Source organism: Delphinapterus leucas, chromosome X (genome assembly GCF_059928025.1).
Source record: "Delphinapterus leucas isolate spDelLeu-1000000601 "Yukka" chromosome X, BTC_Dleu_Yukka2, whole genome shotgun sequence".
NCBI classification, from domain to species: domain Eukaryota; kingdom Metazoa; phylum Chordata; class Mammalia; order Artiodactyla; family Monodontidae; genus Delphinapterus; species Delphinapterus leucas.
The window spans coordinates 45,963,147-45,985,762 of NC_143150.1; the positions used below are offsets into that span (position 1 = coordinate 45,963,147).

The following is a 22,616-nucleotide window of genomic DNA, read 5'->3' on the forward strand; positions in this document are numbered from 1 at the left end:
CTGCTTGTACTTTTTTTTTTGCTTTTACTATTAATAATTGAAAGAAGTATGTTAATCTCCCCCCCTTTTTTTTTAACAAATTCTAGACTATTTGTTGACTACAATTATCGGTATAGTGCTAGATAATTTACATAGATTACATCATTTTTTTTCCTTTTTTAATTGAAGTATAGTTAATGTACAATATTATGTAAGTTACAGGTGTACACTATAATGATTCACAATTATTAAAGGTTACATTTATAGTTATTGTGAAATATTAGCTATATTCCCTGTGTTGTATCCTTGTAGCTTATTTTATATAATCTCCCATTTTGATGGTCCATTTTTCAATTTCTCTCTCTAGTTGTACATAATCTTCCTTTATATATTTGGAGGTGTTTTATTAGTGCCTATTAATAAAACATACTAGGTTTTTTTACTCTATGTAGTGGTCTTATCTTTTATATAATGCTTTTATTATTTTGAAGTTTTATTTTTTAGATATTAATATAACTACCTCAACTTTATTTAGGTTTACATTTATCTGGTATATTTTTTCCATCTTTTTTACTTTCAGTCCTTCCTGATCTTTATGTTATAGATGTGTCCCTCATGAAATGGCACATACCTGGATTCTTAAATTTTATATAGTCTGTTAACCTCTATATTTAAAAGGATGAGTTTTACTCATATATTTTTTGTTTGTTGAGATGTTGGAGCTTGTTTTTACCATCTTATGTTTTGCTTTCTATTTGTTTCAGTTTTTCTATGCTTTTTCTCCTTGCCTTTAAAATTTTTTTTCTTATTCTGTTTTATTTTCCCCACTACTGACTCTGCAAGATTGCATCTCAAGTGAGCTGGCTAGTAACAGGGTTAACATTGGAAATAGCAACCTGTGGTCCAAGGTGGGGTTGGGGATGGGATGTGGCTTTTCTAAAAGGAGTCACATTGGCAAGTGATGGGGGAGAGGAGGCAGGGAGCTGATGGAGGTCATGGCTGATGGATTCTAAAAACGTTTTTGTTTTTTTTTTACAAGGGTGAAACAAGGATGTCTGATGGGAACTAGGGGAAAGGGAAGTGGGGATGTGAGATGAATGAAGGCTTAAAATAGAACCTGAAAGGACTAGGTAAGGGAACTGAACTAAAGGCATGTAAAAAGACTTATGGGTGACAGTGAGGGTCCAGCTGAGATTGTAGACCAGGAATTACGTAGGACCTGGGTATAGGAGCAGAAAAGGCAGACTACTATAGCATTGGTGCAGGTTTGGAATTTTGATGGACAGTTGCTGCAGAGAGATGAAGGTGCATGAATATGGAAGATATTGGTGAGAGTGGTTCAAATGTTGAGCCATCTGGAGTCCAGGATGGGTAGGGAAGGAAGATAGATCAACAGGAGGCAAGCAGACCAAGAGAAAATGGAGGGTGGGCTCAAGAGACTGTGGTCTTGATGAGGTTGAAGAACAGGTGTAGTGGGAGTAAGCTGTAATTGAAAAGTAGGGATTCTTGAATTTAAGATTCCAGAGGGGGGCAATTCTGGTTGGTCAAGTCCATGAGTGAAAAATAAAGGGAAGATGTACAGTATTAGCAGTTCCATTTTGTTATGGTGCTGTCTTTGTTTCCTCAATGATGCTGTTACTTCCTTGGCTTTTACTATTACTTGGTCTCATTATTGTGCCAATGTGCTTGTCTCATCACAGAACTCTGCTGCCTTTCCACAAACATCAATTTTCTAATAAATCTGGTTTTGCTCTCATTTCCAGTATGCCTGTGCCATTCTTGGTCTTTAAATGACAGGCAATTGGTGATACCTATTTTATCTAGGAGCCGCTGAATTTTTGCCAGTTCTTCAGCCATAATCACACATATGGGAATTCATTTCCACAATGCTTTTGATTGCTCTGTTCAATATTTTATAATTGCTTATTTTATAATTGCTTTGGCCGTGATCCTGCCTGGACAGAGCCAATAGAGCACTAGCTCTAGAATCTGATTGCTTGGGCTTGAATCCCAGCAACTGCAATTACTTTCTGTTTATTCTTGGGCAAGTTAACCTAACCTCTCCTGAGTCCTCATCTATAAAATGTGGATAATAATAGTACTCATTCTTGGGGTTGTTGTGAGGATTAAATTAGTTAATATATGTAAAGTACTTGTTGCCTGGCATGTAATAAATTCTCAGTAAACGGAACTGTTGGGGTGATGATGACAGTGACGATGATCAACAGTAGTGGTGGCATATGCAACACAATGTGCCAAATACAGTGTTAAGTGCTGGGCCAGATACATAGAAGAATATTGAAAAAGTCCTTGTTCTCATGGAGAGTATATATTCTCCTCAGGGATAAGAATTAAGAATATTTCCTCAAGACTACCTAAGAAAGGGCCTATGAAAGAGGCTTAGCATCTTATAGTTCAATAAAGACCAAGAAATAGTGAAGTCAAGAAAATATTGAGATTTCTGGAACCTGTGTCACTTTGCTGTGTTGTTTATACTCTCTATTGTATTGTCAGTAATTAGTTTTAAAAAGTGACAAGTGCTTGTTGTGTAGTTTCAAGGGAGAGCAGAGAAGGTAAGTATGATCCTCATTTCATTTCTCATGCTCTGTCCATCCTGGGCTGTTTGACTCTCATGACAACCAAATCTATATTTTCAGATGCAGTCTTTCTTCCTGAGGTACAGTTTTATGCCTCCAATTACTTCCAGAACCTAATTATCTGGATATCCAGTATGCAGCACAAACTCAATATGACTGAAATGAAACTTCTTGCCTTATTTCCACACCTGTTTCTTCTCTTACAGCCCTTATCACTGTCAGGACTGTTACTAGTCAGTTGTTTAACCTTGACATACACAGTAGGCATCTTTGCCTTCACCTTCTTCATCCTCTCCACTCAATCAGTCACTCCATTCTGTCAGTTCTACTTCTCAAACCTATTCTGTGTTCTTTTGTCTTCCTGTTCTGGTTTAGGCCTGCCCTGCAGCAGATTCAGTGAGTACGTGTACTCCAAACGTGTGTTCCAAACATTGTGATGGGACCTTTAACACACATTATTTAATTTTCTTGACAAGCTTGAGAGGTAGGTCATTTCGTAGATGAGAAACCAGAGGATGACAGAAATACAGTGACTTTGCCTAATTGGTTAGAAGCATAGTTAAGTAAACCTAGATTGTCTTTTTGTCTGGATTATTATAATAATCCCCCTGTCTCCTTTGAACTTTTATCTTTTTTGAAATTTAAAAGTAAGACATGTTTGTAAAAAAAAAATCAGAACTATGTAAAGTAAAAAGTAAAAGTTGCCCCCTTGCAGTTCTGCTTCCCAAGAGAAACCAATAATAATAGGTTTTGTTCTAGACCTTTTTCTTTGCATATACAAATGTATAGATAAATACTTTACCAAAGAGATCATTCAAGTGCAGTCCTGAAATGACTTTTTTTCCCACTCAGGAACATATTTTCATACAGATCTACCACATTTTTAAAATGGATACATAGTATGCCATCATATGGAAGTATTGTTTTGTTTAATGATTTCTCTGTTAAAGAACTTCTTTTTGCTCTTACAAATAATATTGCAGTAACTCTTTTGTACGTATACCTTGCATACACATTTATGTGAATATTTCTATTGGGTAGGTTCTTAGATGTGGTATTGCTTGCCTAAGGAGTATGCATATTTTACAGTGTGTTACTAACTGTACTTCAATTTGTCTTTTGAATCAGTCTTCCATACTATAGCTGGAGCGATCTTTGTAAAACAAATTTGAGTATGTCATTTCCCAATATCAAAAACAAAGCAACAACAAAGATGCTCAATGGATTTCTATTGTCTATGTCATCAGTTTTAAAATTCTTAATTTTTAAGAGTATTCGAGAGCTACATAACCTGGTTCCAACCTGTATTTCCTACCATTCTCCCCAACCAACAAACATATACTCTGTTCTATAAGGTAAAATCCACCTGCTTTGTAAAACCTTCCACATGTATAGTTCTCTCTCTTCCCTCTCTAGGCAAGATAGAAGTAGTTACTCCCTTCTGTAAGTTCCCATAACAAGTTGTTATCCCTTTAATAGCACTTAGTACACTGTGCTATGTATCTGTCTCCCCCTACTACTCTGTGACCTTCTTAAAGACAAGAACTGTGCCTTACTCATCTCTGTATCCCCAGCATGTTGCCCAATACCTGTGATTGAGTTCTCAACAAATGTGCGTGAAATAGGTGAAGATATTCTTGGGTAGTGTTAGCAATAAGGACTTTGGGAGATAGAGTAGGTGACAGCAGTTTTGAAGTGTAGCAGAAAGCTGACTGCATCCTGGGAGCATAAATGCTGGTCAGGAAAGGGGAAATGGGTTTCAACTGGCAGAGGTCCCTGTGTGGTTTTCTCCACTACAGAGACCAGCTGTCTGATTATTTGGCTTAATAGACTTGTTACTTGAGAACATTAAAAAAATTGAAAATTGGATGATTGAGGATACACTTTGGTGGAGGGGGAATTTGACTCAGCTGTTCTGTGCTCTTTCCAGACTTATGTTGAAAGACCCAACCCTTTGGCAGAGTCATGAATAAGTGTTTCTTCTTGAAAAATCAAAGCCTCTTCATTTTCAGGGTAGGATTCACCTGGGAGTAGGAATGGTAAATTGGTCACATACTTCTATGTTATCTCTAGCCTGGCTCAAGGGGGAGGTAGCCCACCGAAAGGCTCTAGGGCTGTGGGCCTCTTCTGGAGTAAATTACCTGTGCGAAATTAGTTCTTATCTTATTTCAGGCAACTCTGGGGTAGCTCTCCTGGACTGGTAGCTTTGAAGAAAGAAGAGTAGAAGGAAAAACTAGAATAAGTCATGTCGGAGATACTTGACCTCTCTTTTCTGTCTGAGGTGGAAAGGGATTTGATCCTCAGTGTTCTACAACGAGATGAGGAGCTCCGAAAAGCAGATGAGAAAAGGATTAGGTAAGAGTCCCAGAAAAACCATGGGCTCCCAGGCCTTTAACCAACGATACCTGGACTTTTCCTTATACTTCTCATCTGACTTTCAGAGGAACTTGTGTATGAGGTTTACAACTCCTCAGTGGGTCAGGTTGGGTTCTGAGGTTGCTTCCACAGAACCAAATAGTCTTACTGTCTCTACCCCTCAACCCCTCTCCATCCAGCCTATGCAGATTTCAAATCACTTGTGTTTCTCTTTTTGGTCTTGGCAGACGACTGAAGAATGAGTTACTGGAGATAAAAAGGAAAGGGGCCAAAAGGGGCAGCCAACACTATAGTGATCGGACCTGTGCCCGGTGCCAGGAGAGCCTGGGCCGTTTGACTCCCAAGACCAACACTTGTCGGGGTTGTAATCACCTGGTGTGTCGGGACTGCCGTATCCAGGAAAGCAATGGTATTTGGAGATGCAAGGTGTGCGCCAAGGAAATGTGAGTGTTAACTTATGGCTGAGTAGAGAGAAGAAATGGGGCCCCAGTTGTGGTTAGAATTTCTCCCCTCATCCTTTGTTGGTTGAATGTCAAGGGCATTTTTTTTTTAATCCATATGTCATTTTCTTTTATTCTTTTGCAGAGAGCTGAAGAAGGCAACTGGAGACTGGTTTTATGACCAGAAAGTGAATCGCTTTGCTTACCGCACCGGCAGTGAGATAATCAGGATGTCCCTGCGCCACAAACCTGCAGGTACCGGACCTGTCGGGAAATGGTTCCTTGAGGTGCTTGACCCTCTGCTGTGGCTGATAGACCCTCTGCTGTGGAATCTTAGTGTATTCTTATTGGTGGTGTCTTCACTCCATGAGCTCAGCCTGTTTGTAGGGAACATGAAGATTGTGTTGATCCTTTCTGCAAGCATGCTGTGTTTCCCTTGCCCCCCTCATCACCACCCCTCTGCCATGCTTTTGTTTGTCTTGAAGTGAATAAAAGAGAGACAGTGGGACAGCCCCTCCTTCATCAGTCACAGATGGGCAATATCTGGCCAGGAAGAAAGATCATTCAGGAGCAACAGAAGGAACCCAGGTAAGAACCAGCAATCATTTAAAGAACTGCTACACATTCCTTTAATTCTTTTATTTTTTTACTTCTATTTGTAAAATAATAGATGCTCATTGTAGGCAACTTTGGAAAGTACAGAAAAGAATAAAGAAGGAAGGAAAAAAAAACTTCCTAATCCTGCAACCCACATATAAACATTAAGATTTTGGTATATTTACTTTGTGCTTTATAAGAACAATTTGAAGACAAATACAGATAACACATACTCATTATTAAACATTTAACCAGTATAGGAAACAATAAAGAAATCAACAAATCACCCAAATTCTTACTACCCCAGTATTCATATTATGTGAAAATTATTTCAGATATCTTTTGTGCATATATGTAGATAGAGGGATGGGTGGATGGATAGACTGGAAAGCCTTTATAATATTGGGTCATAATATATTAAATTAAAAGCTTTGTTTAATTTTACTTGAACTTGACAGAATAAAACACTGAAATAAAATACAGGAATTGCTAATCTTCAGATGAATGTTTCTTTACCATAAAAGATATTAGTCATTAATATCCATTTAAGCTTAAGAAAAAATATGAAAACCATTGAGCAGTTAGTCATTTTTTTGTAGTGTCTTTTTGGTAACAGCCTTATCAAGCTATAATTCATACACCATATAATTCACCTATTAATAGTGTACAATGCAATGGTTTTTAGTATATACACAGAACGGTGCAACCATCACCTCAATTGATTTTAGAACTTTTTGTCACATTAAAAAGAAACCCTATACCCTTTAGCTATCAGTGACTCCCCAACCTCCATATCTTTCCCATCCCTAAACAGTCACTGATCTACTTTTAATTTCTATATATTTGCCTATTTTGGACATTTTATTTAAATAGAATCATACAATATGTGGTCCTTTGTGACTGTCTTGTCTTACTTAACATAATGTTTTCAGGGTTCAGCCATGTTGAAGCATGTATCAGTACTTCATTTCTTTTTATTGCCAAATAATATTCCATTATATGTATATACCCCCATTTGTTTATCCATTCATCTGTTGATGGACATTTGGATTGTTTCCACTTTTTAGACTAATGCTATTATGAACATTTGTGTTGAGTTTTTGTGTGGACATATGTTTTCATTTCTCTTAGAAAGATACCTAGGCGTGGAGTTGCTGGGTCAAATGATCATTTAGTCATTTTGCAAATCTACCTTTTTCAATATTAAACATTATCAGTGGACTCTACTATGAAAAAGGAGGAGGAGATTAGCTTGCTTACACTTCCTCCTAACACTTTCCTCTACTCCCACTTTTTATTAATCAAGTTATTTTTACTTTGTCAGGGCTTACAACATTTACATTCTGTTATGCAATTATAAACCATCTGCTTGTTTTATCTGTTTGTTTAGTTTTAGTTCATATTTAAAAGGATCTTATGCTTACAACCAGGCTTTGGCCCATGGTTCGTCTATATTTCTGAATCCTTTACTTTGACTTCTTTTTATTTTTATTTATTTATTTTTTTTGCCGTACGCGGGCCTCTCACTGTTGTGGCCTCTCCCTTTGCGGAGCACAGGCTCCGGATGCGCAGGCTCAGCAGCCATGGCTCACGGGCCTAGCCGCTCCGCGGCATGTGGGATCTTCCTGGACCGGGGCATGAACCCGTGTCCCCTGCATCGGCAGGTGGACTCTCAACCACTGCGCCACCAGGGAAGCCCTGACTTATTTCTTGATTGTCAGGATTTTATCATTGAGAAGTTCCTTCAAGAATAGCTTGTGGGTGCTATATTCATTTCACTCTTTCATGTTAAGAATGTCTGCCTAGTCCCTTTATGAATTTGAATGATATCTTGGCTGGATATTATATTCTTGGGTTACACTTTCTTTCCCTTAGAATATTGTAGACATTACTCCATTGTCTTCTGCCACTGAATGTAACTGAAGGAGTCTTAGGCCAGCTAGCCTTTTCTTTTTCTCCCTTGTAGGTAACACACTCTGTGTGTGTGTGTGTGTGTGTGTGTGTGTGTGTGGTGTGTGTGCGTGCACACATACATGCACGCACACATGTGTGTCTGAATATGCCTGAAAATTTCCTTTTATTTTTCTTGAAGTTTAGTAACTTAACAAGGATAGATCTCAATGGTGATCATCCTGTTTCATTTTTCCCTAATACACAGTATACCCTTGATGAATTCTTTCTTCATTGATGGAAAATTTTTCTGCATTGTATCCTGTGAACTCTTTCTATTTCACTAGTTAAGCTCTCCACTTCAGGGACATTGGATTTCTTCATCTTCCATTTCTGTCCTTTTACTGTCAAATGCAAAAGAAAAGTAGAAAGGTGAAAGCAATTAATCATAATAGCCCAACCCTTTCTTCTGTGCTATTACTTTGATTTTCAGCCATTTTCTTTTTTCCATTTCCTCCCTTCTTCCCTCCCCTCTTTCTTTTTGCTGTATCTAATTTACTGATTTGAATGAATGATCGTATTTACATTTTAATTTATTCTTTGCTCTCAGTTTTCCTTTTTCTCTAATTTTGTTGTTTCATCATCTTGTATTGAGCTCTTGTGCCTTATCAAATCTATATTCTTATTAAGTTCCTGTGTAAGTCTAAAGCATTCACAAAACTACTTATTTTCCTATGATTATATTCTTCTCCACAATTCGTTCTTTGTTCATCATGCAAGTTCTTTCTATTTCTCCCCACCCCATGTCATATTTATGTATCTTCTAGACCACTTCTTTTCATTCTACTCATGTTTAACATGGGAGGTTCTATCTGTATTTTTTGTTTGCTCTGATATAGTGTGTGAATTCTTCTTGACAGGCTTTTCATCTCAACTTGACACAATTTATCTCTTCTCCACACTCAATTATACTTTAGTTTAAGGATAGAAGTTACTTTCTACAAAATACCTGTACTCCAAAAACTATAAGACGCTGATGAAAGAAATTAAAGACCACACAAACATACTATGTTCTTCAATTGGAAGAATCAATATTGTTAAAATAACCATACTACCCAAGGCAATCTACAGATTCAGTGCAGTCCCTATCAAATTACCAACGGTATTTTTCATAGAACTGGAACAAGAAATTTTAAAATTTGTATGGAAACACAAAAGACCCTGAGTAGCCAAAACAATCTTGAGAAAGATGAATGGAGCTGGAGGAATCAAGTGCCCTGACTTCAGACTATACTACACAGCTACAGTAATCAAAATAGTATGGTACCAGCACAAAAACAGACACATAGATCAGTGGAACAGGATAGAAAGCCCAGAAATAAACCCACACACTTATGGTCAATTAATCTATGACAAAAGAGTCAAGAATATACAATGGAGAAAAGACAGTCTCTTCAGTCAGTGGTGTGGGGAAAACTGGACAGTTACATGTAAAAGAGTGAAATTAGAACATTCTCTAACACCATATACAAAAATAAACTCAAAATGGATTAAAGACCTAACTATAAGACCAGATACTATAAAACTCCTAGAGGAAGACATAGGCAGGACACTCTTTGATGTAAATCGCAGCAGTATTTTTTTGGACCTGTCTCCTAGAGTAATGGAAACAAAAGCAAAAATAAACAGATGGGACCTACTTAAACTTGAAAGCTTTTGCACAGCAAAGGAAATCATAAACAAAATGAAAAGACAACCTACAAAATGGGAGAAAATATTTGCAAATGATGTGACTGACAAGGGATTAATTTCCAAACTAAACAAACAGCTCATACAACTCAATATCAAAAAACCAAACAACCCAAACAAAAAATGGGCAGAAGACTTTTAATAGACATTTCTCCAAAGAAGACATACAGATGGCCAACAGGCACATGAAAAGATGCTCAACATTGCTAATTACTAGAAAAAAACAAATCAAAATGATAATACGGTACCACCTCACACTGGTCAGAATGGCCATCATCAAAAAGTCTACAAATGATAAATGCTGGAGAGGGTGTGGACCAAAGAGAACCCTCCTACACTGTTGGTGGGAATGTAAATTGGTGCAGCCACTATGCAAAATAGTATGGAGGTTCCTTAAAAAACTAAAAATGGAGTTGCCATATGATCCAACAATCCCACTCCTGGGCATATATATAGAAAAGACAAAAACTCTAATTCGAAAAGATACACGCACCCCGAGGTTCATAGCAGCACTATAGTCAAGACATGGAAACAATTTAAGTGTCCATCAACAGATGAATGGACAAAGAAGATGTGGTACATATATACAATGGAATACTACTCAGCCATAAAAAGAAAGAGAATGCCATTTGGAGCAACATGGATGGACTTAAAGATTATCATACTAAGTGAAGTAAGTCAGACAGAGAAAGACAAATACCATATGATATCACTTATATGTGGAATCTAGAATATGATACAAATAAACTTATTTACAAAACAGAAATAGACTTACAGACATAGAAAACAAATTTATGGTTACCAAAGGGGAAAGGGGTAGGGAGGGATAAACTGGGAATTTGGGATTAGCAGATATACACTACTATATATAAAACAGATAAACAACAAGGACCTACTGTATAGCACAGGGAACTATATTCAATATCTTGTAATAACCCATAATGGAAAAAAATCTGAAAAAGAATATATATATATATATATATATATGCATATAACTGTGAATCACTTTGCTATACACCTGAAACATTGTAAATCAACTATACTTCAATAAAAAGTAAATAAAATAAAATACAATACTTGGGAAAAAAAGAAATTGCTTTCTATATACTTCTTTTCTGTAACCCGACGGGAGGGGCAAAAGACAACTTGAGGATCCTGGGTTTCAGTCTCCTGAAAGTCTCTTAAATGTCTGGGCTCACTCAGTCCAGCTCTGGATGCATCCTCTAGTTCATACCAGTGACCCTGAAAGATGATGTCCCCCAGCAGGCTTGTCTGCCTCTGTTGGGGTCTCCCAGTGATACCTGGGGCTGCAAATCTTGAGGATTTTTGTTTTCCTTGTCTTACCCCAGGACTGCCTGCTCACTTAATCTGTACATCTCCACATTGGAAGTTTTGCTGAGCTAGATCTTTCTTCTGTTTTCTTAGCCATGACTTTTTCAACTTTATGACTTGAGGCTTTATTCCTTTCCTCATTTGGCTGCTGCTGGTGAATTTTTGACTTTTTATTTGTGTTTTTTTCCCCTAACTTTCTCTTGGCCAAAGAGAAATGACTTTATCAGGTTTTATATGATTGATGAAAAGCAATATAGAAGTATATCAAATGAGTCCCCAGTAACCTCACTTCCTCTGCCCCAGACAGTTCTTGTTACCAGTCATTAATAATTTTGATATATGGACTACCAGACTGCCTAAATGTACAAATATGGGTTGGATTTTTCAAGTTTTAATTTCTTTTTACAAAAGGATCGTACTGTATACATGTTAAGTGAAAAAATGAGACAGAATTTAAAAAACTCAAGAATACAGATAATATGGAAAATGGGCAAAAGATTTGAACATTTTACCAAAGATAATATACAGATATCAAATAAACACATGAAAAGATGCTCAACATCATTAGTCATTAGGGAAATGCAAATTAAAATCATACGATGCTACTGTGTACCCACTAGAATGGCTAAAATTATAAAGACTGACTATAACAGTTTTTGTTAATTTAAATTTTTTATTGAAGTATAGTCAATTTACAGTCTTGTGCTTATTTCTGCTGTACAGCAAAGTGACTCAGTTATGCAATATATACATTCTTTTCAAATATTTTTTCCGTTATGAATTATCCCAGGAGATTGGATATAGTTCCCTGTGCTATACAGTAGGACCTTGTTGTTATCCATTCTAAAAGTAATAGTTTGCATCTATTAACCCCAAACTCCCTGTCCATCCCTCTCCCTCCTCCTATCCCCCTTGGCAACCACAAGTCTGTTCTCTATGTCTGTGAGTCTATTTCTGTTTTGTAGCTAGGTTCATTTGTACCATAGTTTAGATTGCACATATAAGTGGTATCGTATGGTATTTGGCTTTCTCTTTCTGACTTCACTTAGCAAGATAATCTCTAGTTGCATCTATGTTGCTGCAAATGGCATTATTTCATTCTTTTTTGTGGCTGAGTAGTATTCCATTGTATGTGTGTACCATATCTTCTTTATCCATTCATCTGTCGATGGACATTTAGGTTGTTTCTATGTCTTGGTTATTGTGAATAGTGCTGCTTTGAACACAGGGTTGCATGTATCTTTTTGAATTATAGTTTTGTCCGGGTATATGCCCAGGAGTGGGATTGCTAGATCATATGGTAACTCTACTTGTAGTTTTCTGAGGAACATCCATACTGTTTTGCATAGTGGCTGCACCAATTTACATTCCCACCAACAGTGTAGGAGGATTCCCTTTTCTCCACACCCTCTCCATCATTTGTTACTTGTAGACTTTTTGATGATGGCCAGTATGAGGTGGTACCTCATTATAGTTTTGATTTGCATTTCTCTAATCAGTGATGTTGAGCATCTTTTCATGTGCCTGTTGGCCATCTGCATGTCTTCTTTGGAGAAATGTCTGTTAAAGTCTTCTGCCCATTTTTCAATTGGGTGGTTTGTTTTTTTGTTGTTGAGTTGTATGAGCTGTTTGTATATTTTGGAGATTAAGCCCTTGCTGGTTGCATCATTTGCAAATATTTTCTCCCATTCTGTAGGTTGTCTTTTTGTTTTGTTTATAGTTTCATTTGCTGTGCAAAAGCTTGTAAGTTTGATTAGGTCCCATTTGTTTATTTTTGTTTTTATGTCTATTGCCTTGGGAGACTGACCTAAGAAAATATTACTACAGTTTATGTCTGAGAATGTTTTGCTTAGGTTCTCTTCTAGTTTTATGGTGTCATGTCTTATATTTAAGTCTTTAAACCATTTTGAGTTTATTTTTGTGCATGGTGTGAAGGTGTGTTCTAATGTCATTGATTTATATGCAGCTGTCCAACTTTCCCAGCACGACTTGCTAAAGAGACTGTCTTTTTACTATTTTAGATTCTTGCCTCTTTTGTCAAAGACTGACTGTAGGTGTGTAGGTTTATTTCTTGGCTGTCTATTCTGTTCCATTGATCCATATGTCTCTTTTTGTACCAATACCACACTGTTTTGATTACTGTAGCTTTGTAGTGTTTTATGAAGTCTGTGAGAGTTATGTCACCTGCAGACAGGTGTTTCTTTTCCCTCAGAATTACTTTGGCACTTCTGGGCCTTTTATGGTTCCATGTAAATTTTTGGATTATTTGTTCTAGTTCTGTGAAAAATGTCATGGGTAATTTGATAGGGATTGCATTAAATCTGTAGATTGCTTTGGGTAGTATTGCCATTTCAAGAATATTAAATCTTCCAATCCAAGAGCATGGGGTATCTTTCTATTTCTTTGAATCCTCTTTAATTTCCTTTATTAATGTTTTATAGTTCTCAGCATATAAGTCTTTCATTTCCTTGGTCAGGTTTATTCGTAGGTATTTTATTTTGGTGCAATTCTAGAAGGTATTTTTTTTTTACATTCTCTTTCTGATATTTCATTGTCATTGTAAAGATGCAATTGATTCTGGGTGTCAATCTTGTATCCTGCTACTTTGCTGAACTCATTTATTAGATCTAATAGTTTTTGTGTGGAGTCCTTAGGGTTTTCTATGTATAGTATCATGTCATCTGCATATAGTGTCAATTTTTCCTCTTCCCTTCCAATATGGATACCTTTTATCTCTTTTTCTTGTCTGTGGCTAGGACTTCCAATACTATGTTGAATAGAGGAGGTGAGAGTGGGCATACTTGTCTTGTTCCAGAGTTGAGCACGAAGGCTTTCAGCTTCTCACCATTGACTATTACAATGGCTGTGGGATTGTCATAAATGGCTTTCATTATGTTGAGATATGTTCCCTCTATACCCATTTTGGTAAGAGTTTTTATCATCAATGGATGTTGAATTTTGGCTTTTTCTGCATCTACTGAGAGGATCATGTGGTTTTTGACTTTTCTTTTGTTTATGCGGTGTATTAAATTGATTGTTTTGCGTATGTTGAACCATCCTTGTGAACTTGGGATGAATCCCACTGGTCGTGGTGTATGATATTTTTTAATGTATAGTTGGATTTGGTTTGCTAGTATTTTGTTGAGAAGTTTTGCATCTATACTCATCAAAGGTATTGGCCTATAATTTTCTTTTTTTCATGGTATCTTTGTCTGGTTTTGGTATCAGAGTGATGGTGGCTTCACAGAATGTCTTTGGGAGTGATCCCTCCTCTTCAGTCTTTTGGAAGAGTTTGAGAAGAATCAGTATAAGTTCTTCTTTGTGTGTTTGCTAGAATTCGCTTGTGAAGCCATCTGGTTCTAGACTTTTGTTTGTAGGGAGGTTTTTTTTTTAACATCTTTATTGGAGTATAATTGCTTTACAATGGTGTGTTAGTTTCTGCTTTATAACAAAGTGAATCAGCTATACATATACATATATCCCGATATCTCCTTCCTCTTGCGTCTCCCTCCCACTCTCCCTATCCCACCCCTCTAGGTGGTCACAAAGCACGGAGCTGATCTCCCTGTGCTGTGCAGCTGCTTCCCACTAGTTATTGGTTTTACATTTGGTACTGTATATATGTCCATGCCACCCTATCACTTTGTCCCAGCTTACCCTTCCCACTCCCCGTGTCCTCAAGTCCATTCTCTACATCTGTGTCTTTATTCCTGTCCTGCCCCTAGGATCTTCAGAAGCATTTTTTTTTAGATCCCCTATATATGTGTTAGCATACGATATTTGTTTTTCTCTTTCTGACTTACTTCACTCTGTATGACAGACTCTAGGTCCATCCACCTCACTACAAATAACTCAACTTCATTTCTTTTTATGGCTGAGTAATATTCCATTGTATATATGTGCCACATCTTCTTTATCCATTCATCTGTCGATGGACACTTATGTTACTTCCATGTCCTGGCTATTGTAAATAGAATTGCAATGAACATTGTGATACATGACTCTTTTTGAATTATGGTTTTCTTGGGGTATATGTCAAGTAGTGGGATTGCTGGGTCATATGGTACTTCTATTTTTAGTTTTTTAAGGAACCTCCACACTGTTCTCCATAGTGGCTGTATCAATTTACATTCCTACCAGCAGTGCAAGAGAGTTCCCTTTTCTCCACACCCTCTCCAGAATTTATTGTTTATAGATTGATGATGGCCATTGTGACTGGTGTGAGGTGATACCTCATTGTAGTTTTGATTTGCATTTCTCTAATGATTAGTGATGTTGAGTATTCTTTCATGTGGTATGTTGGCAATCTGTATATCTTCTTTGGAGAAATGTCTATTTAGGTCTTCTGCCCATTTTGGGGTTGGGTTGTTTGTTTTTTTGATATTGAGTTGCATGAGCTACTTGTAAGTTTTGGAGATTAATCCTTTGTCAGTTGCTTCATTTGCAAATATTTTCTCCCATTCTGAGGGTTGCCTTTTCACCTTGTTTATGGTTTCCTTTACTGTGCAAAAGCTTTTAAGTTTCATTAGGTCCCATTTGTTTGTTTTTCTCTAGGAAGTGGGTCACAAAGGATCTTGCTGTGATTTATGTCATAGAGTGTTCTGCCTGTGTTTTCCTCTAAGAGTTTCATAGTGTCTGGCCTTACATTAAGGCCTTTAATTGATTTTTTTTTTTTTTTTTTTTTTTTTGCGGTACGTGGGCCTCTCACTATTGTGGCCTCTCCCGTTACGGAGCACAGGCTCCGGACGCACAGGCACAGTGGCCACGGCTCATGGGCCCAGCCACTCCACGGCATGTGGGATCTTCCCGGACCTGGGCACGAACCTATGTCACCTGCATCGGCAGGCAGACTCTCAACCATTGCACCACTAGGGAAGCCCGGTCTTTAATTGATTTTGAGTTTATTTTTATGTATGGTGTTAGGGAGTGTTCTAATTTCATTCTTTTACTTGTAGCTGTCCAGTTTTCCCAGCATCGCTTATTGAAGAGGCTGTCTTTTCTCCATTGTATATTCCTGCCTCCTTTATCAAAGATAAGGTGACCATATGTGCGTGGGTTTATCTCTGGGCTTTCTATCCTGTTCCATCGATCTATATTTCGGTCTTTGTGCCAGTACCATACTGTCTTGATTACTGTAGCTTTGTGGTATAGTATGAAGTCAGGGAGCCTGATTCCTCCAGCTCCATTTTTCTTTCTCAAGATTGCTTTGGCTATTCGCGGTCTTTTGTGTTTCTATACAAATTGTGAAAACTCTTGTTCTAGTTCTATGAAAAATGCCATTGGTAGTTTTATAGGGATTTCATTGAATCTTTAGATTAGTTTGGGTAGTATACTCATTTTCACAATGTTGATTCTTCCAGTCCAAGAACATGGTATATCACCCCATCTGTTTGTGTCATCTTTAATTTCTTTCATCAGTGTCTTAATAGTTTTCTGCATACAGATCTTTTGTCTCCTTAGGTAGGTTTATTCCTAGGCATTTTATTCTTTTTGTTGCAGTGGTAAATGGGAGTGTTTCCTTAATTTCTCTATCAGATTATTTATCATTAGTGTATAGGAATGCAAGAGATTTATGTGCATTAATTTTGTATCCTGCTACTTTACCAAATTCATTGATTAGCTCTAGTAGTTTTCTGGTAGCATCTTCAGGATTCCATGTATACTATCATATCATCTGCAAACAGTGACAGCTTTACTTCTTCTTTTCTGATTTGGACTCCTTTTCATTCTTTTTCTTCTCTGATTCCTGTGGCTAAAACTTCCGAAACTATGTTGAATAATAGTGGTGAGAGTGGACAACCTTGTCTTGTTCCTGATCTTAGAGGAAATGGTTTCAGTTTTTCACCACTGAGGATGATGTTGGCTGTGGGTTTGTCATATGTAGCCTTTATGAAGTTCAGGTAAGTTCCCTCTATGCCTACTTTCTGGAGGGTTTTTATCATAAGTGGGTGTTGAATTTTGTTGAAAGCTTTTCCTGCATCTATTGAGATGATCATATGGTTTTTCTCCTTCAGTTTGTTAATGTGGTTTATCACATAGATTGATTTGTGTATGTTGAAGAATCCTTGCATTCTTGCAATAAACCCCACTTGATCATGGTGTATGATCCTTTTAATGTGCTGTTGGATTCTGTTTGCTAGTATTTTGTTGAGGATTTTTGCATCTATGTTCATCAGTGATATTGGTCTGTAGTTTTCTTTCTTTGTGACATCCTTGTCTGGTTTTGGTATCAGGGTGATGGTGGCCTCGTAGAATGAGTTTGGGAGTGTTTCTCCCTTTGCTATATTTTGGAAGAGTTTGAGGAGGATAGGTGTTAGCTCTTCTCTAAACGTTTGATAGATTTCGCCTGTGAAGCCGTCTAGTCCTGGGCTTTTGTTTATTGGAAGATTTTAAATCACTGTTTCAATTTCAGTGCCTGTGATTGTTCTGTTTATATTTTCCATTTCTTCCTGGTTCAGTCTCAGCAGGTTGTGCTTTTCTAAGAATGTGTCCATTTCTTCCAGGTTGTTCATTTTATTGAGATATAGTTGCTTGTAGTAATCTCTCATGATCCTTTGTATTTCTGCAGTGTCCGTTGTTATTTCTCCTTTTTCATTTCTAATTCTGTTTATTTGAGTCTTCTCCCATTTTTTCTTGAAGAGCCTGGCTAATGGCCGAACTTTGGGTTTTTTTGTTCTTCTCTCTCTAATTGCTTTAGGTGTAAGGTTAGGTTGTTTATTTGAGATGTTTCTTGTTTCTTGAAGTAGGAGTTTATTGCTATAAACTTCTCTCTTACAACTACTTTTGCTGCATCACATAGGTTTAGGGTCGTCATGTTTTCATTGTCATTTGTCGCTAGGTATTATTTGATTTCCTCTTTGATTTCTTCAGTGATCTCTTGGTTATTTAGTAGTGTATGGTTTAGCCTCCCTGTGTTTGTATTTTTTACAGATTTTTTCCTGTAATTTATATCTAGTCTCATAGCGTTGTGGTTGGAAAAGATACTTGATACAATTTCAATTTTCTTAAATTTACCAAGGCTTGCTTTGTGACCCAAGATCTGATCTATCCAGGAGAATGTTCCATGAGCACTTGAGAAGGAAGTGTATTCTGTTGTTTTTGGATGGAATGTCCTATAGATATCAATTAAGTCCATCTTGTTTAGTGCATCATTTAAAGCTTGTACTTTCTTACCTATTTTCATTTTGGATGATCTGTCCATTGGTGAAAGTAGGGCGTTAAAGTCCCCTACTATGATTGTGTTACTGTCGATTTCCCCTTTTATGGCTGTTAGCATTTGGCTTATGTATTGAGGTGATCCTATGTTGAGTGCATAAATATTTACAATTTTATATCTTCTTCTTGGATTTATCCCTTGATCACTATGTAGTATCTTTCTTTGTCTCTTGTAATAGTCTTTATTTTAAAGTCTATTTTGTCTAATATGAGACTTGCTACTCCAGCTTTAATTTGATTTCCATTTGCATGGAATATCTTTTTCTATCCCCTCACTGTCAGTCTGTATGAGTCCCTAGGTCTGAAGTGGGTCTTTTGTAGACAGCATGTATATGGGTCTTGTTTTTATATCCATTCAGCCAGGCTGTGTCCTTTGGTTGGAGCATTTAATCCATTTACATTTAAGGTAGTTATCGATATGTATGTTCCTACTACCATTTTCTTAATTATTTTGGGTTTGTTATTGTAGGTCTTTACCTTCTCTTGTGTTTCCTGCCTAAACAAGTTCCTTTAGCATTTGTTGTAAAGCCGGTTTGGTGGTGCTGAATTCTCTTAGCTTTTGCTTGTCTCTAAAGGTTTGAATTTCTCCATTGAATCTGAATGAGATCCTTGCTGGGTAGAGTAATGTTGGTTGTAGGTTTTTCTCTTTCATCACTTTAAATATGTCCTGCCACTGTCTTCTGGTTTGAAGATTTTCTGGTGAAAGATTAGCTGTTAATCTTATGGGGATTCCCTTGTATGTTATTTGTTGTTTTCCCCTTGCTGCTTTTAATATTTTTTCTTTGTATTTAATTTTTGATAGTTTGATTAATGTGTCTTGGCTTGTTCCTTGGATTTTTCCTGTATGGGACTCTCTGCGCTTCCTGGACTTGATTGACTATTTCCTTTCCCGTATTAAGGACGTTTTCATCTATAATCTGTTCAGTTATTTTCCCAGTCCCTTTCTTTTTCTCTTCTTCTTCTGGGACCCCTATAATTCGAATGTTGGTGCATTTAATGTTGTCCCAGAGGTCTCTGAGACTGTCCTCAGTTCTTTTCATTCATTTTTCTTTATTCTGCTCTGCAGTAGATACTTCCACTACTTTATCTTCCAGGTCACTTATCCATTCTTCTGCCTAGTTATTCTGCTATTGATTCCTTCTAGAGAATTTTAAATTTCATTTATTGTGTTGTTCATCATTGTTTGTTTGGTTTTTAATTCTTGTAAGTCTTTGTTTGGTCTGGTGTGGTTTTTTTTTTGCGGTACGTGGGTCTCTCGGTGTTGTGGCCTCTCCCGTTGCAGAGCACAGGCTCTGCACACGCAGGCTCAGCGGCCATGGCTCACGGGCCCAGCCGCTCCGCAGCATGTGGTATCCTCCCAGACCGGGCACGAACCCGCGTCCCCTTCATCGGCAGGTGGACTCTCAACCACTGCAGCACTAGGGAACCCCCTGTCTGGTGGGTTTTTACCTTGCTCCTTCATCTGCTGTGTGTTTCTCTGTCTTCTCATTTTGCTTAACTTACTGTGTTTGGGGTCTCCTATTCGCAGGCTGCAGGTTCGTAGTTCCTGTTGCTTTTGGTGTCTGCCCTCAGTGGCTAAGGTTGTTTCAGTGGGTTTTGTAGGCTTTCTGGTAGAGGGGACCAGTGCCTGTGTTTTGGTGGATGAGGCTGGATCTTGTCTTTCTCGTGGGCAGGTCCACGTCTGGTGGTGTGTTTTGGGGTGTCTTTGACCTTATAATGATTTTAGTCAGCCTCTCTGCTTATGCGTGGGGTTGTGTTCCTGTCTTGCTAGTTGTTTGGCATAGGTTGTCCAGCACTGTAGCTTGCTGGTCGTTGAGTGGAGCTGTGTCTTAGCATTGAGGTGGTGATCTCTGGGACAGCTTTTGCCATTTGATATTACATGGAGCTGGGAGGTCTCTGGTGGACCAGTGTCCTGAACTCGGCTCTCCCACTTCAGAGGCATAGGCCCGACACCTGGCTGGAGCACCAAGACCCTGTCAGCCACACGGCTCAGAAGAAAAGGGAGAAAAGAAAGAAAGAAAGAAAAAAATAATAAGATAAAATAAAGTTATTAAAATTAAAAAAATTATGAAAAACTAAAAAGTAGTAAAAAAAAAAAAGAAAGAAGAGAGCAACCAAACCAAAAAACAAATCCACCAATGATAAGAATCGCTAAAAACTATATTAAAAAAAAAAAGAAATGGACAGAACCCTGGGACAAATGGTAAAAGCAAAGCTCTACAGACAAAATCACACAAGGAAGCATACACATGCACACTCACAAAAAGATAAAAAGGAGAAAAGAATATTTATCTATATATATAAAAACAGAGGAAGAGAGCAATCAAATCAATAAACAAACCTTCCAGTGATAATAAACTCTAAATACTAAACTACGATCAACATAAAACCAGAAACAAATTAGATGCAGAAAGCAAACCCCAAGTCTACAGTTGCTCCCAAAGTCCACCACCTCAATTTTGGGATGATTCCTTGTCTATTCAGGTATTCCAGAGTTGTAGGGTACATCAAGTTGATTGTGGAGATTTAATCTGCTGCTCCTGAGGCTGCTGGGAGAAATCTCCCTTTCTCTTCTTTGTTTGCACAGCTCCTGGGGTTCACCTTTGGATTTGGCCCCACCTCTGCATGTAGGTCACCTGAGCGTGTTTGCTGTTCGGTCAGACAAGATGGGGTTAAAGGCGTAGCTGATTAGGGGGCTCTGGCTCACTCAGGCTGGGGGGACAGAGGGGTACGGAATGTGGGGCAAGCCTGTGGCAGCAGAGGCCAGCATGAGGTTGCAACACCCTGAGGCACGCCGTGTGTTCTCTGTAGGGAGTTTTTTTTAAATTACAGATTCTATTTCACTTCTAGTGATCAGTTTGGTGGGCTTTATGTTTCTAGAAAGTTGTCTGTTTCTTCTAGGTTGTCAAATTTGTTGTCATAAAATTGTTCATAGTTTTCTCTTATGTTTTTTTTTGTATTTCTGCAGTATCGGTTGAGATTTCTCCTTTTTCATTTGTGATTTTGTTTATTTGGGTTCTCTCTCTTTTCTTCTTGGTGAGCCTGGCCAGAGGTTTGTCAATTTTGTTTACCCTTTCAAAGAACCAGCTCTTGGTTTTATTTACTTTTTCTATTGTCTTTTAAAATCTGTTTCTTGTTTATATCCTTCCTGATCTTTATTACTTCCTTCCTTCTGCTAACTTCAAGTTTTGTTTGTTCTTTTTTTCTAATTTCTTTAGGTGGTATGTTAGGTTGTTTATTTGAGATTTTCCTTGTTTTTTTAGGAAGACCTGTATTGCTATGAACTTCCCTCTAAGAACTGCTATTGCTGCATCCCATAGATTTTGTATGGTTGTGTTTTCATTTGTTGTTTTCTCAAAGTATTTTTTAATTTCCGTTTTGATTTCCTTGTTGACCCATTGGTTTTTTAGTAGCATGTTGTTTAGTCTCCGTGTAATCATTTTTCTGTCATTTCTTTTACTGTGGTTTATTTCTAGTTTCATGCCATTGTGGTCAGAAAAGATTCTTGAAATAATTTCTATACTCTTAAATTTGTTGAGGTTAGTTTTGTGCCCTAGTATGTGGTCAATCCTAGACAATGTTCCATGTGCAGTTGAAAAGAATGTGTATTCTGGGTTTTTTTTAGATGTAATATCCTGAAAATATCAGTTAAGTCTAACTGTTCTATTGTATCATTTAGGATCTCTCTTGCCTTACTGATTTTTTGTCTAGAAGATCTGCCCATTGATGTGAGTGTGGTGTTAAAGTTTCCTACTATTATTATATTCCCATCAGTTTCTCCCTTAATGTCTGTTAGTGTTTGTTTTATGTGTTTGGGTTCTCCTGTATTAGGTGCATGTATGTTGATAAGTGTAAAATTCTCTTCTTGTATTGATCCTTTTACCATTATATAGTGTCCTTCTTTATCTTTCTTTATGGCCTTTGTTTAAAAGTCTATTTTGTCTGATATGAGTATTGCAACTCCTGCTTTCTTGTCATTTCCATTTACATGAAATAACTTTTTCCATCCCCTCACTTTCAGCCTGTGTGTGTCCTTTGCCCTAAGGTGGGTCTCCTGTAGGCAGCATATTGTAGGCTCTTGTTTTTTTGTATCCAGGCTGCCACTCTATGTCTTTTGATTGGAGCATTCAGTCCATTGACATTTTAGGTAATTACAGATATGTATGTATTTATTGCCATTTAAAACCTTGTTTTCCAGTTGACTCTATGTTTCTTCTTTGTTCCTGTCTTTTTCTTTTTGTTTTTCTTTTTGTGGCTTGATAATTTCCTTTTATTTTATGCTTGTGTTCTCTTCTTTTTGTTTTTTGTGAATCTGTTATATATTTTTGATTTGTGGTTGCCCTGTTTTTCAAGTATGTTAACCTCTACCTATATCTGCTTGCTTTTGACTGATAGACATATAGGCTCAAACACATTCTGAAAAAAAAGAATCTACATTTTC

At 37.4% G+C, this 22,616-nt stretch overlaps 1 protein-coding gene across 1 annotated transcript in view; it reads left to right on the forward strand.

Moving 5' to 3' along the window:
• The first annotated feature begins 923 nt into the window (after positions 1 to 923).
• The window catches only part of SYTL4 (synaptotagmin like 4), a 44,897-nt gene continuing 23,204 nt past the window's right edge, over positions 924 to 22,616 (forward strand). The window contains exons 1-4 of the mRNA XM_022580778.2: positions 924 to 4,931; positions 5,180 to 5,395; positions 5,538 to 5,647; positions 5,878 to 5,980. Of these exons, the coding sequence (XP_022436486.2) occupies positions 4,822 to 4,931; positions 5,180 to 5,395; positions 5,538 to 5,647; positions 5,878 to 5,980 (539 nt within the window). The 5' untranslated portion in view covers positions 924 to 4,821. The remainder of the gene's footprint in view (positions 4,932 to 5,179; positions 5,396 to 5,537; positions 5,648 to 5,877; positions 5,981 to 22,616) is intronic.